Source organism: Equus asinus, chromosome 4, assembly GCF_041296235.1.
Source record: "Equus asinus isolate D_3611 breed Donkey chromosome 4, EquAss-T2T_v2, whole genome shotgun sequence".
Classification (NCBI taxonomy): Eukaryota; Metazoa; Chordata; class Mammalia; order Perissodactyla; family Equidae; genus Equus; species Equus asinus.
In genome coordinates this window covers 12,942,996-12,957,484 of record NC_091793.1, presented here as the reverse complement: position 1 = coordinate 12,957,484, position 14,489 = coordinate 12,942,996, and the positions used below count along the sequence as shown (strand labels likewise).

The 14,489-nt window shown below is 48.6% G+C and overlaps 1 protein-coding gene across 10 annotated transcripts in view; it reads right to left on the bottom strand.

Annotated features, from left to right (window-relative positions):
* The window catches only part of BRD1 (bromodomain containing 1), a 56,535-nt gene that overhangs the window by 40,830 nt on the left and 1,216 nt on the right, over positions 1-14,489 (bottom strand). For all 10 annotated transcript variants that reach the window (XR_011502515.1, XM_070506699.1, XM_070506700.1 and 7 more), the window contains one exon: positions 11,253-12,633. Coding sequence is in view for 9 of the 10 variants with exons in the window: in XM_070506699.1 (XP_070362800.1) it covers positions 11,253-12,633 (1,381 nt within the window). In the remaining variant the exon portion in view is untranslated. The remainder of the gene's footprint in view (positions 1-11,252; positions 12,634-14,489) is intronic.

The window sequence follows — 14,489 nt, the reverse complement described above, 5'->3', positions numbered from 1 at the left end:
GAGAAGAATGCATCCCAGAACCTGAGGCGCAGCACCGTGCTGGTGACTGTTAATGACACAGTACATGGCCCTCAAAAGCTGACACGAGCAGTTTTACTGTTCTCACCATGACAGCAACTACGTGAGGTGAAGGCTGTGTTAACGAACTTTCTCAGGCTAAACATTCAGGATACACGTGTGTATCAAATCATCACGCTGTACACCCTAAACTGACAATATCATATGTCAATTATCTCTCTATAAACCAGGGGAAAAAAGACAAATGAGCAAAAATTAATGAACAGGAAACAAGAACACATGAGAAAGTCTCATGAAAACCAAAACTCTGTTCTTTGAAAAGACTAAACAAACTTTCGTAACCACTGAACCACCGAAAGACAGAGGACAAAAACAATGTTAGCAGTGGATAAGGACAAAGGAAACACATACAACTGAAAATGAGTATCATGAAAACCGAGATGTAAAACAAACCTGTAAGAAAAGGTAACCTCCCAAAACGGACTTGTGAAAAAAAGAAAACCTAAATACATTCATATAACAATTATTTTAGAAACTGAATCAATAGTTTTAAATGTTCCTCCTACTCCCAAAAGAAAAGGAAAAGGAAAAGATGATTTTCCAGAAGAGGTTTATCATTAGAAGATCAGAGCAGCCCAATCTTGTCCCACCAACCAGAAAGAGAAGAGAGGCATCCAACTCAGACTAGGTAAGTGTACAAAACAAGGGCCTTGGGGGAAAGAGGTCAGAGGCCAAACTCACTTGTAAACATGCATGCAAAACTGAAACAGCGGCTGGCCCGGTGACGCAGAGGTTAAGTTTGCACGTTCTGCTTCAGCGGCCCAGGGTTCACCAGTTTGGATCCCGGGTGCGGACATGGCACCACTTGGAAAGCCATGCTGTGGTAGGCGTGCCACAGATAAGGTAGAGGAGGATGGGCAAAGATGTTAGCTCAGGGCCAGTGTTCCTCAGCAAAAAGAGGAGGAATGGCAGCAGATGTTAGCTCAGGGCTAATCTTCCTCAAAAAAAAAAACTGAAACAGAATACCCAAACCGAATCCACTTGAGTATAAAAAACACTTCACACCATAAGCAAGGACAAGAGGGTTTGTCCCAGGAAGGTAAGGGTGGTCTTGAAATTAGCAGTCCTACAAACAACTTGCATATCATCAGATAAGGGAGCAGACCGTGATCATCTTAAAAGATCTGGAAAAGCAATGAATCAACCTTGACCTGCAACACCCAACACGTGCCAAGCAGCAAGGGTCCTGTGAGCATGGCTGGGAGACGTTCATCCTGAGACCTGAGCGAGCCTCATCTCAGGGAAGACTGGGAGCTGCTCCTCGAAATTGGGGCCAAGACCAAGATGCCTACCATCCCTCCTGCTCCTACGAGAACCAAAGGGGATATTCTCACCAACATGAAGGAGAGGAAACTTAATGGTTTAAGGACCAGATGTGCACAATCTTTATAAAGGGAGAAATATAAAACATAACTGAATGACAATAAAGATGCTCTAAACAAGTGGAGACACTCAATGACAAACGACGCTAGCGAGAAAGAAAAATATCATAAATAAACAAATCCTCTCCAAATTGGTCTGTAGATGCCATGGAATTTCCAAGTTCCCAAGAGGGTTTAAACTGTCAAGAAAGCTGACAAGATGACTCCAAAACTTACATGAAAGACCCACGGGTGAACAAGAACCACACATGTCTGATGAACTTGCCCCAGCAGAGACAGAGACACCTCCCAGAGCTGCAGGCAGCCATGGAAGCAGACCCGCCCACCCAGGGACACTGGCCAGTAGCTGGAAGTGCAGACAGATCCCTAGGGAAAGGAGAAATGACTCAGGAAGTGATGAGAGAACAAATGGTCATCCACACTGAAAAATAAAACCGTACTTTCACCTCATAAGAAAGCGCTGATTCCACAAGTGACCCAGCACTTCCAAGGGATAGATGCCCCGGGACACTTCAGGGAGCAAAGCAAAGACCCATTCTGGGGGCTGTCATGCTACAGGGAGGCTGACCACTGCAGCAAAGACACACCCAACAAATCGAGGCATTTGAGCAAAACTGGTCACGCTAAAGTCAGAGGAGGGCAACAAGGGACAGGAAAGGCCATTTGAAAGCTTTCAGAAGAAAATCTTGAGGCCCTCAGAGAAATGAAGGGTTATTTAAACAAGATATGATAAGCATTAGCCATAAAATAAAATATGTCAAAATATATAAAAAATAATAAAAGGCAATCCCTTGGAAAGCACCAGAACCAAGGCAAGGATGTCTGCTCTCACTCTGACAAATCAGCTCTGGGCTGGCAGTCCTGGTCGGGGCTGAGTTTGGATAAAGACAAAAAAGTGAAGGAGGGAAAAGCCAGCCCAAACTGTCATTTTCATAGATATTGTCCCCAAAGATAATCTAAGAGAAACTACAATGTACTACATCAATCTAAAAAAACCCGAATCTATACAATCAGCAAAAAATGCTAATTTTAAAAAACACTATAATATTAAATTTCTTATGGAGAAAACTATGAACTCGCTTGAAGACATTAAAGAAGTTCTAGTGAGCATCGAGGCTAGGCCACGCTCTCGTATTCAAGTAAAACCAGTGGCGCGGAGTCAGGGCTTCCTGAAGGAACACGAACATCACAGGGACTCTAACCAGAAGCTGAGAGGATGAGGAAGAACAAGGGGGCTGGCCCTACGCAGATCAGGGCTCGGCGAGGCCACTGTATGGTTCTGAGACAGGGGGGCCAGAGGTGCAAGGACAGGGCCATGAGTGCTGGAAGCCAGCAGGTCCAGCCAGGAAGGACTGGCTGTGTGTGCAGGAAGACATACAGTAGACCCCTCCTGTTGCATGTGACAATTGGTTGCAGGAAGACTAGAGACTCCTGGAGGAAACACAGCAGGGACAGAGTTCTTAGGACACAAACAATACACTGGAAAAGGCACTGAAATTAACAAACTTCAGTTCATCAAGACAGTGTAAGATTATGGTTATGTTTTTAAGAATCCTAACACTATCTACACTGACATATTTATGGATGAAATGATGTGACTGGGATCTGCCTCAAAATGATGGAAAGGAAGGAGCAGGTAAGGGAGACTGGGCAGGTGCATCAACTGTTGAAGCTGGGTCACAAGACAGGCAGGCTCTCCCCACTTAGATTTTCAAATTTCGAAAGATTTTTTTAAAGACATCATTAAAAATGAGGAGATAAGCCAAGGGGGAGACATCCGTAAAGAACACAACCTAACCAACTAACCACACAGGCTTGAGGCAGAGGCCTACCTGGCCCCAGGGACACACACAAAACCCGCAGTCCAATGAAAAGGAAGACACACACCAGGTCATGCTGGGGGCATCATGCCAATACCAAAAAACACTGCGCTCTGAAGCGGGAAAGCTCTGGCATCAGCAGCATGGATGGCTGTGACACCACCGCCCACTACCAAGGAGTGGGCATTGGGAACTAACAAACTTGAGTCAGAATGAACCAGACCCACTGCAACGCCAAATGACATGTGCACGTGACTACACTGTTCAATGTCAATGTGTAAACCTACACCAGACTGCATGCACACAAGTGTAGAAAAGCCAGAAAAATATGGATTAGAGGAACCCACCACCAATTTACAGTGAGTGGCTGCTGTGAGGAGGGGCAGGCTAACAGGACTGGAGAGATCCCAAAGGGACTTGGAGTGTTCATTTAATGTTGTTTCTTTAAAAAAACTGCTACAAACACACAACTCAACAAGAAAAATCAAACAACCCGATCAAAAAATGGGCAGAAGACATGAACAGACATTTCTCCAAAGAACATACACAGATGGCCAATAGGCACATGAAAAGATGTTCATCATCGCTGATCATCAGGGAAATGCAAATCAAAACTACACTAAGATATCACCTTACACCCATTAGTATGACAAAAATTAACTAAAACAAATAGTAACAAATGTTGGAGAGGTTGTGGAGAAAAAGGAGCCCTCATACACTGCTGGTGGGAATGCAAACTGGTGCAGCAACTATGGAAAACAGTATGGAGATTCCTCAAAAAATTAAAAATAGGACTACCATACAATCCAGCTATCCCACTACTGGGTATCTATCCAAAGACCTTGAAGTCAGCAATTCCAAAAGTCCTATGCACCCCAAAGTTCACTGCAGCATTATTTACAATAGCCAAGACGTGGAGGCAACCAAAGTGCCCATCAACAGATATCTGGATAAAAAAATGTGGTATATATATACAATGGAATACCACTCAGCCGTAAAAAAGAACAAAATCATCCCATTTGCAACAACATGGATGGACCTTGAGGGAATTATGTTAAGTGAAATAAGCCAGACAGAGAAGGACAATCTCTGTATGACTCCACTCGTATGAGGAATTTACACATGTGGACAGAGATCAGATTAGTGGCTACCAGGGGAGGGGGGGGTGGGTGGGCAAAAAGGGTGAAGGGTTGCACCTACAACACGACTGACAGACAATAATGTACAACTGAAATTTCACAAAATTGTAGCCTATCATTAACTCAATAAAAAAATTCTTTAAAAAACCTGTTACATTTGATAAATGAGTATGTTAGTCTCTAGTTTATTCTTTGTTTTTAAACTTTGTCTACAAAAATCATGAACAGGGAAAAACGCCATTAAAAAATTATTCCTACCTGCAAATGTGCATAGACACTGGAAGAAGGCCCTTGTGATGTTCTCAGGGGTCATCTCTGGAGAGTGGGATCTGCCCTCCCTTTTTAATATTTTCTGAATTCTCTGCATCTTTATAATGGGCACAACTCACTTTTAGAACAGCTCAGAAGTCAGACAGAGGTAAAATCTGACCCTCTAGACCTTAAAAACCCAGAATTTGCCTCAGGAAGGAAGTGGTTCTGTGCACAATGGCTCCTGGGAGAACCCCCTGCCCAGCATAGCAACAGTCAGGACCATCTACACCCTTCCTGGGGCTCGAGACGCATGGATGACAGTCACAGAGCCCTGAGATCATCGGGGTGCACACGCTCACACATTCCAGCCAGGCCTTGCCACCACCCACGGTCATTGCAAGGAGGCTGCCTGCAGCAGAGGTCTCCTCTGGGCTAACTCACCAGAAGCCAAGATTCATGGGGTCAGGTCGACAGTAACAGCCAGATGGGCAGAGCCCAATTTTATTAGAAATCCCACCAGATGCTTGCCCCCCAAAAGCTGCCCTGATCTTGCCAGCCACACCCATGAGCCCACATCAGTGCCGGGTCCTGCGGGGGTGGACCTCTCTGAAAACCAGCACCACAGTGACATGAGAAGGGAAAACTGGAGGGAGGACTGAGGTAGACACTCATTTCCAGCCCTCACAGGGAAGATGACCAACAGGCACAACATTTGGGTCGAGTATGAACCCAGAATACTCTATTAAAGGGGGAAGAGGCGTCGTCTTCACAAACAGTACATCTCAGCAGACCCTGAGATGCTTTGGAAATGTCCAGAACAAAGGAGCCTGACCAGGACTGGTCCTGACTGGAGGTGGAGGTGGCTACAAGGGCAGCTCGATCCTTCCCGCCTCACTGCAGTCAGATGACAGGAACCCCGCACTGTGCCCACCCAACGGTCAGCCCTGGTCTTAGGTGATGTGCACTGTAGCAGAGGGGCGCATGGAATCACCTTCGGAAGGGTGCAAGGACACGTGTGCCTGCTCCATGTGTAGGGCAAATGGGATAAAACATTAACAAGAGAAGACTCCAGGGAAAGGGGATTTGAGTGTTCCTTGTTCTCCTTATTTTTGCAATATTTTGTAAATTTGGAGTTTTTTCCAAATAAAAAACTGAAATAAAGATACTATCCAAGACCCAATACCAGTCTCTGCGTGTGCCTATGGAGGAAGTCTCCAGTAACATTCAAAACACTATTAGTCTGTCTATCCCACTGCTGACTAAGGGTACTGACTCAAATTGTCCGTCAAAAATGACATTTCCCACGTGTCAGCCCAAGTAACCCTGAGGCTGGAATGATGATGAGATTGTGTGTGGCAATTATCCAATACCAGTATTAAAGAAAACGTCAAATCTTCAACTCTCTGTCTCCCAAAAGTAAGCAAATACAGTGAACGTGAACAGAAATGGCAAAATTTCGGTACTCTGGCAGGTTCTTCCCGTGAACTGAGAGCCTGCTCTGCACACCTCAGATGCCTGGGGAAGAGACCCAGGCCCAGTGGGATGGTGAGGATGCTGGAGCAGTGAGCAGAGCAAACCAGCCGAGAGTGGGCAACACCAGGGCAGTCCCAGCAGAGGAGGCCACCAAGCAGAGCCCCCAGGAGGGGCCCAATGGTGGCTTGGGAGAGGCAGGGCGTGAGCCGAGGTGTCTAAATGCTCCAGTGACCATGGCGTGTGGCCCACAGCACTGCACTCAGAGATAGTAATTTTAGTTCAATAAATACAGGCATCTCCTGAAAGAGTCCAATGCATCCGAAGAGCATCCTGACAGTGGTGAAAGACACATCCTTTAAGCATGCAGATTTTTGTCCCAGCACTATTTTTACTCACTTCAGCTCTTTTGATCAAAACAAATCTGCTCACCAGATGTACCATATCCCGCCTCACCGGAGGAACGCCCTTGCAGGCTGGGGAGCCTGGAGACAGAGGGAAAAGCTGACAGCCTGGACCAGGACAGACTTGCACAATGAGACACCCAGCCACCCCTCATCTGAATTAAAAAACCAAGGAAAGCAATGAAGTCTAAGTAGGGCGACAATTAGAATATTTAAAATAGCTCTAGGGAAATACTCTACCACAAGGGATTCTCCCCTCAGACGGCAAGAGCTGTAGAGGCGACTCAGTCGTGGCACACTGCTAAGTGACCACAAGGAGAGATCTGGCAGCAAGGTAAACACCAGCCCTGCTTCTCCACATAACATGCATTTCACAACCTGCAGTTTCCACTTTTTGGTTTGGTTTTTAGTCCTTTCCAGAGTAGCTGCTGCTTTAGACACTACACAGGCCATTCCACTGAGGACCCCGGGGAGAGCTGCCACGCTTGCCCAGCATGGGCTCTGTGACCTGCCTCCAGCAGCACATCCTCAGGATTCAACACGCAGGCCCATGCTGGCCACTATGGGGATCAGAGTAGGGCTTCCACCCGGAAGGGCCGAGCCAGCACTTCTCTCATTTCTCCAATCCACAGCACACTGGAACTTTGATAAAATATAATAAAATTAACTGCCAGAAACATGAAAAAAAAAGACATACAAAACTCAAGTCCTAACTTTTTACTATTACACCCAATAAGCATAAAATTCCTCTGTCCAATGGCTACTAAGTGCTCATCCTCCCATTTCTTTTTTTTTTTTAAGACTTTATGTTTCCTTTTTCTCCCCAAAGCCCCCCGGTACATAGTTGTATATTTTTAGTTGTGGGTCCTTCTAGTTGTGGCATGTGGGACGCCACCTCAGCACAGCCTGACGAGCGGTGCCATGTCCGCGCCCAGGATCTGAACCGGCGAAACTCCAGGCCGCTGAAGCGGAGCGTGCGAACTTAACCACCCGGCCACAGGGCTGGCTCCACCCTCCCATTTCTGTCCTCATCTGGCATCTGGACAGCAAGAGGGCACCCACCAGCAGCACCCTCAAGAAAAGAGAGCTGTGCACCCGATCCTCATCCTCATCATCAAGTAACAACTTACCTCATAGGCATCTGCACTGGATAACATACATGTAAATGGTCCGAGTGGCCAAAAGGACCAGGCCAGAGACCAGACCAACACAGCACTTCAGCCTATTGGTTCATTACAGGTCATCCTCCCCACAGATGAGGAGTGACATCCAAGCGCAGCCAAAGAGAGGAGAGTCACTACATCTGGTGCTCTGAGGGAGCTCAGTTAATTACTCCAAGGGAACCAGGAGGCTCCAACTCCAGTCCCTCTGTCTGACCTGTCCCCTTCCCCAGTGCCCTCCTCGACTGACCCCTTCCCTCCCGCAAAGCAGCAGGAGATGAATAAAGAACCAGAGAAGAATCCAATTAGAAGAGTGACTACACCAGGAAAAGATACTGCTCGGGACACAAAAAGAGCTGTAACAGCACCTGCTAAAATGCTGATTTTTCTTGGAGGAGAAGGCAAAAAAAGGGGGAGAAAGAGGAATTTCCTCTCTTTAGACTTGACTTTTTGTATTTTCCCCAGTCTTAAACATGTTGTTTCTCTGCTGGAAAACCATTTTTACTTTAATGAAGGTAGGTGAGGGAGACAAGACACAGACACCAACCCCACATAACCCCAAGACATTAGGACAACTCCTCAAGAGTCACTTAAAGTATCTCTGCAGCTTCAGGCCACACTAAAGGCTGGGACCCTCACAGGCAGAAGGACCAAGGCTGCCAATGACCAAACCAGACCCGATCTGCCCCACCAGGGCAGAGCATGGCATTCCACCGTGCCAGGAAGGCTGGTCAGCCCTAGACCCCGCAGCCTGATTCCACTGACTTAGTTCTTAAATGGGTAAGCAAAGTCTCAGAATACCCCCGTCTTTATTTCAGAGCATCATCATCAAGTAACAACTTATTTACTTAGAGAAGTAAAAAGCAATCTTGGTGGCTTAAAAATACTAAATATTTAAAAAATCAAACATATCCTCCTCCTCTCATTTAGAACAGACTGTAACTTAGAATTAGTTGGTCTCAGTTATCTTTTTTATCTGAAAACTTAATTTTTAAACCAAATTACAAAAGCACTTACAGTCCCTGTTTCTCCCCCTCCAGCCTTATAGCAGCTGACTCTTCTCTCTGCAGGTAATAAGGCAGATCCTCTTCTGCTGAGATCTCCAAAGAAACTGGGTGGATGGATCCCATATCCCTCTTCCAGCACCACAGGTCTGCTCCCAAGCTTGCCTCAGAACACTGTTGTAACAGAAGCTCTCAACAGGTCCTGCACCAAAGGCCGCAGAGACTGCCCAGCTTCCCCCTGCACAAGGCATGCCTGGCTTCACCCCAATCTACATTCTACAGGGGCCTCCTGCACACACCAAAGGTTAACACCACGGTCCTAAGAATGTGGCCGCCAGATCAGCAGCACTTCAGGCCACAGCTTCAGGATAAGAGCAGCTGCTGGCAAGCCCGGGCCTCCCTTCACCTCCAGCACCTACCCTGACGACCCATGGGGTAGTCCCACATAAGGTTACCAATGGACCAAGGGCAGCTGGGAGATCTTCCTCAGGTGGTAAGGTAGCCCAAAACACCAGGGTCTCTCACAGACTCTAAGCAACGCAGAGGGCAAGGCCTGAGGCCTGGAACACTAATACAGACACATCTTTGTCTCTACTCCAAACTGAACTAACAGTTTATTCCTAAATTAAGAGAAGAAAAAAATAAACATGGGCCAGACTACATAGGACATGGTTTAGCTACATCACCTGCTTCGAAATATTTAGGTCCAAAGCACAAGTTTTGTTCTCGATCAGAACTGGTCATCTTAGACCCTCGAGTGCCTGAATTTTAAAATTTTTCAAAGGAGTGCTTTCCCCTGCAGCCCCACAGGACAGGCCCCGTGTTCAGCACCCCTCACCTGGAGCAGGTAATCACATGGTGCTGGACGCAGAGAAGGAAGCACTTTACACATCTGGTTTTTCACTTTGTTAGATCATATTTTTTGGTTTTTTTACTTCATTTTCAGTAAAGCTGAAATTTTTAGGACTCTTGATACAAATCCTACACTTTTTGACTTACAGGTAGAAATCCAAGTCAAACTGTCTTTTAAAAGGTTGACTGATTTACAAAGAGACACCTTGGTTTTGACAGTGGTTCTCTGTGGTTGAGAGAGAATACGAGCACTTATGCACTGATTCCATAATGAGTATGTACTGCTCTGTAAAAAGAAAAAAGATTTCATTTCAAGGAAAAACGCCATACTCCTAATTCTTAATACAAGGTGTTTGCTTCTCTTAGGATAAAACCAATATTCTAAGCGGCAGATCCCATTACATCTTGGAACGTAACTAGTGAGCTTAATGAAATTCATGACACGTGAAAATCAAACTATATCATTTAATTACAATGTGTTGGTAGGCATGAATTATTTTATATCACAGATATACAGAAAAATAATACAAGGAGCTAATATGCAGTATGTTGAAGATAACTTTTACTCTTTAATAATAAAAATATCCTAAAAGTTTGTCATTCATTTAATTTGAAGATGAATATAATTTTATGTATATGTGACTCACTTCCAAATAAAAAGACAGTCCAGGTAACAAGAGATATCACATAAACTGTTCTCTGGAGCACACGTTCATTGGCATCCTTACTTCATCATCTGGATGCTTTACTTCCTTAACCAAACTGTTTTAAAGCCCCATGCCCTATTATAAACCGTGTTACTTCCTCAAAGCTCAAGGAAGTGTTCGAGTGGGGTTTCTGCTCTCCCAAACTCACACGGCACTCACAGGCTCTGGTGTGAAACTCACCAAGTCACTTACCTCGTATTCTGAAAAAGAGCATTTTTAAAGATAAGAGAATAAAAAGACCAAGTCAGTAACAAGATGAGCAGGCAAAGAGGAGGAAACAAGTTCAGGGACAGGAGTGCACACAGGTGGATGGGGATCGGCCCCAGGACACCTCGCAAGAGCAAGACAGGGCTTGCCCGCAACAGGCACCAGCAGAGCCCCAACCCTCACCACTGTGGACTGCTCTAGGTTAGAGAGCCCTACACAGACCAGGCAATGTTCACACCATGAAGGAAACAGTCAGGAAAACCAGAAAGGCTATCAAATGACAGGAAGGAGGCCAGCACCTCCCTCCACGAGGCTCTCGTCGGCTCCACTCTCATCTCCACTCCAGTGTCTGTCTTAGCCATGCTGCTTCACTTTCCAACAAATTCTCTTAAAGATCCTACAAGGTTCCCAAATTTTAGTGGGGGAGCAAGGCGAGGAATAGTATTTTATTGTGTCAAAGACAGTGACAACATGTGGAGTGCCACGGGGTCCCAGACTCCGGTCCCTGCAGTCAGTGTAGCTGCAGTCAGCCTGACAGTGTCTGGCTTACCCCGTAGGCCTGTGTGCATTAAGGAATCTATACATTTTTCCAGGTCTCACAGATTCAAGTCTTTTGCAACATGCATGCTCCCACAACATAGCGAATGAACGTGACCAAGTTTTAGAGGACCTTCAGGGAGCTAGGTAAACAGCGCGATGATCCTCTAACACAGCCCTGCTGTGCCCTTCCCTGGTGTCCCTCATTCTAAGCTCACCCTCGACCATGCTTACACTTACCTCTGAGGGGGAATATACGGAGCGCACACAGGCGGCAGCACCGCACAGGGCTCGCTCATTGTCTTCTTCGCTTTCTTTGCTTTCTTCCTGACCTTGGAAGCGGACCTGACCGTTTTGACTGAGCTCTCTTTTCGACAAACACCATTTTTCATTTCGACATCCCCATAAATGTTCAGAGGCCTCCGGGTGCAGCCCGGGGGTGTGTGGACATCACAGTAAGCGGTCTTTCTAACAGAGAAGGTCGTCGCACCGCCAGTCAGTTCTTTCACGGGCTCCATTTTCATGTAGAGGCCAGCCTTCTGGGCACATGTCACATGGAATGCTGTGTAGCAGTTTGCCTTGTGGCACTGGATGCAGGCACCCACACCCTTCTGCTTACAGAGGTAGCATGTCAGTTTCCACCGGGCTGGAGGGATGTTCCTCACGCCATCGATAGGCTCTATGAATACCGTGTTGGCAAAGCCGACCTCCGGGATCCACAGGGCACACACCACGTGGCCCCAGCGGTCGTCGTCCGTCTTTTTGAAGGCACCTCCCTTATTTGGGCACAGCACACAGTCGGCAGGCCGGGCCCGGGACTGCAGGCAGTGTCGGCAGAGCCACTGGCCCTCGGGGATGTAGGGCACCCCATAACACTCCTGGTGCACGGCCAGGTTGCACATGTCGCAAAACAGAATCACATTGCTGTTCTGGCACTCGCCGTCCATGCAGATGCAGCACACAGCATCCTCGTCGATTAGGGACTGCTGCTCCCCCTGCTTCTGGTTCTCACAGTACGACTCCTTCTCGAAGCGGTCCATCAGGAACTCAAACACACTCTGTGACACGGCTGAAACACAGTCGCCCTTCCGCTTCTCATTGACGATCTCCAGCCAAGCATAGTCCTCCTCATCCATGTCATACTCCACTTCGTTGTCCAACTCCTCAGCCGACTTCTCAATAAACTTGTAGTAGACAGGGGGTCTCCTGGGGGCAGAGGGAGGGCTGTACTCCACGATCCGCACCTTGGGCTCAGGAAGCGCACTGGCTGAGGCTGGCATACCGTGGGCGCTGGGAAGGGCTTCATTTTTCTTTTTCACTCTGTTGTTTTTGTGACGCTTAGTTCTTAGGCACACAGGGGGCCTCTCACTATTTTCTTTATTGCTGTTGCATTCACTCATTTCTTGAGCAGTGAGGTCATCTTCTAATATGATCTCCAACGGATCAAAAATACTGATCCTATGCAAGCGACCCTCAATCTCTATCTCAACCATCCTCTGGGCTTGTGCGTAGGTCAGGGTCTCCCGCGTGGGGGAGTGTTTAGTACTGCACGGGGAGGAAGGGTGCCTTGCTGCAGCGCCTCGATGACATCGTCCTTTCCTCCTCATTTGGTACTGACTCCCTAAAACAGAGGCAGAGATAAAGTTAACTCCATACAGAGAACACAAGATGAGAAAACCATCAAGTATACTTGGGCAGAGCTAACTAAGCAACTCACGCTAAATCAAAACGAAACTCCAAGCTAACGTATCTGAGGTTTCCAAAATCACTCATCCCAGGACTCATGATCATATTTCAACAACCTTCAACAGCCCATCCCCACCAGGCCACCCCTCCCCAGGGACTCCTAGGACCAGAGAGGGCAGGCGGTGAGGAGTGGCCCTTGAGAGGCATGCACAGCAAACAAGTTCCTCTAGGTCTCTCAGTGATTACCACTGCTCACCAGTCACGTTCTTACACAAAGCCAACAGGTCACCAAGACGACTGCAGCATCCCTCAGGAGTAGGGAAGCCCAGGGAAGCCCATGCACAGAGCTGGACTCCAGCAGGCACAGAGGCTGTGACAGCAAAGCAGGCATGCTCAGTGGCTCCCTGCTCCTGACCAACGCTGCCCCTGACCCGTTCTTCCCCTCCCCTGCTGCTGCCCTGGAAAGATCCCCCCGGAGCCCAGTGCACTGGTCCTGGCAGCAACCCTGCTGAGGGCCAAAGGCCTCAGCAGTCCAATCATGGCCAGTGGGTGCTCTCCATGAACACACCCTTCACACCTGTGTTAAGGCGGAGGCCCACTAGCCACACAAGGACCCAAGAGGGGAGCACGCAACCCAGCTTCCGCAGAGCCTCAGCAGTGACCACCACAGAAACCCCTTATGGGCCAGTCAGCCTGCCCCTTCCCCTCAGGGGCACTTCTCCCCTCTTGGCTTGACCACAGAGATGGGCCATGCCCTCCTCGTTCTCAAGTACACCCCAGAGACGCCCACAGACGGCACCTTCGCTCTTGTCCCACAGCAAGGGCCACGCTTGAGAACCCCACACTGCCTGCAGAGCCCCCGACTATGGGATCACCAGCACTAGCTCAGATGCCTGAAACCTTGGCCAGAGAGATCTAGGAGAATTCGCTCCCCTCTAACCTCCACTCTCTGCGCGCATGTCCCCGACACTCCACGGAGTCTACTTCCACAATTCACTTCTCCTGAAGACTCCCGACTCTGGACCACCGCCTGCCAAGCAGGTGTCACCTTAGGAACTGACGGCGGAGACTTCTCAACACCTCTCAGACACCTCCCTCCAACCACCACCTTACTGACAGGAAGCAGAGCCATTTCCAAGAGATGGGCTCACAAACAAACGTCCCAAGCTGGAGCCCAGGGCCCATGCAGCACGCGGCCCGCCGGTCAGGGCGCCCACGGGAGCCCGCAGCAGCTGCACCGAGGCCTAGTTCGTCTTCAGGAAAAGCCCTCAAAGAGCAGGCTTCGCTCTCCAAGTCCCTAAAGGCAATCCCCGCAAACCTTAACGGACTCTCTAAGACAGAGAGCCCTCAGGATGCGGTTTTCTTTCCTTCTGTCAAGTAGAAACCCACGTTTCATGTTGAAATTTGACAGGAATTCCCTACCCAGAGCAACACAGGAACACGGCAGCCGAACCCCAACTCCCGGCCCAGCGGGTGCCCCGGCCTGCCAGCCCTCCGAGGGGACCTGGGCGGCCCCAGTGTGTCGGCACCGGCGCGCGGGGAGGGGACCCGCGGCCAGCTTCACGCGTCACGACGGAGGCGGGGCAGCAACAGTGGGCTCCTCACCGACGGACACCAAACGTGTAATTTTCCCCCCTCCAGCCAGGCGCCAAGCAGCCCCTCGGAGGCCGCGCCCCGGGCGCTGGGGCTCCTCACCACCAGCCTCCCGAGGACGCCGCCGCCTGACACGACGGCGCGGTGGCTCCGCCACCCGAACGCGGCCGTGCGGGCGCGGCGGCCTCCGGCAGCACT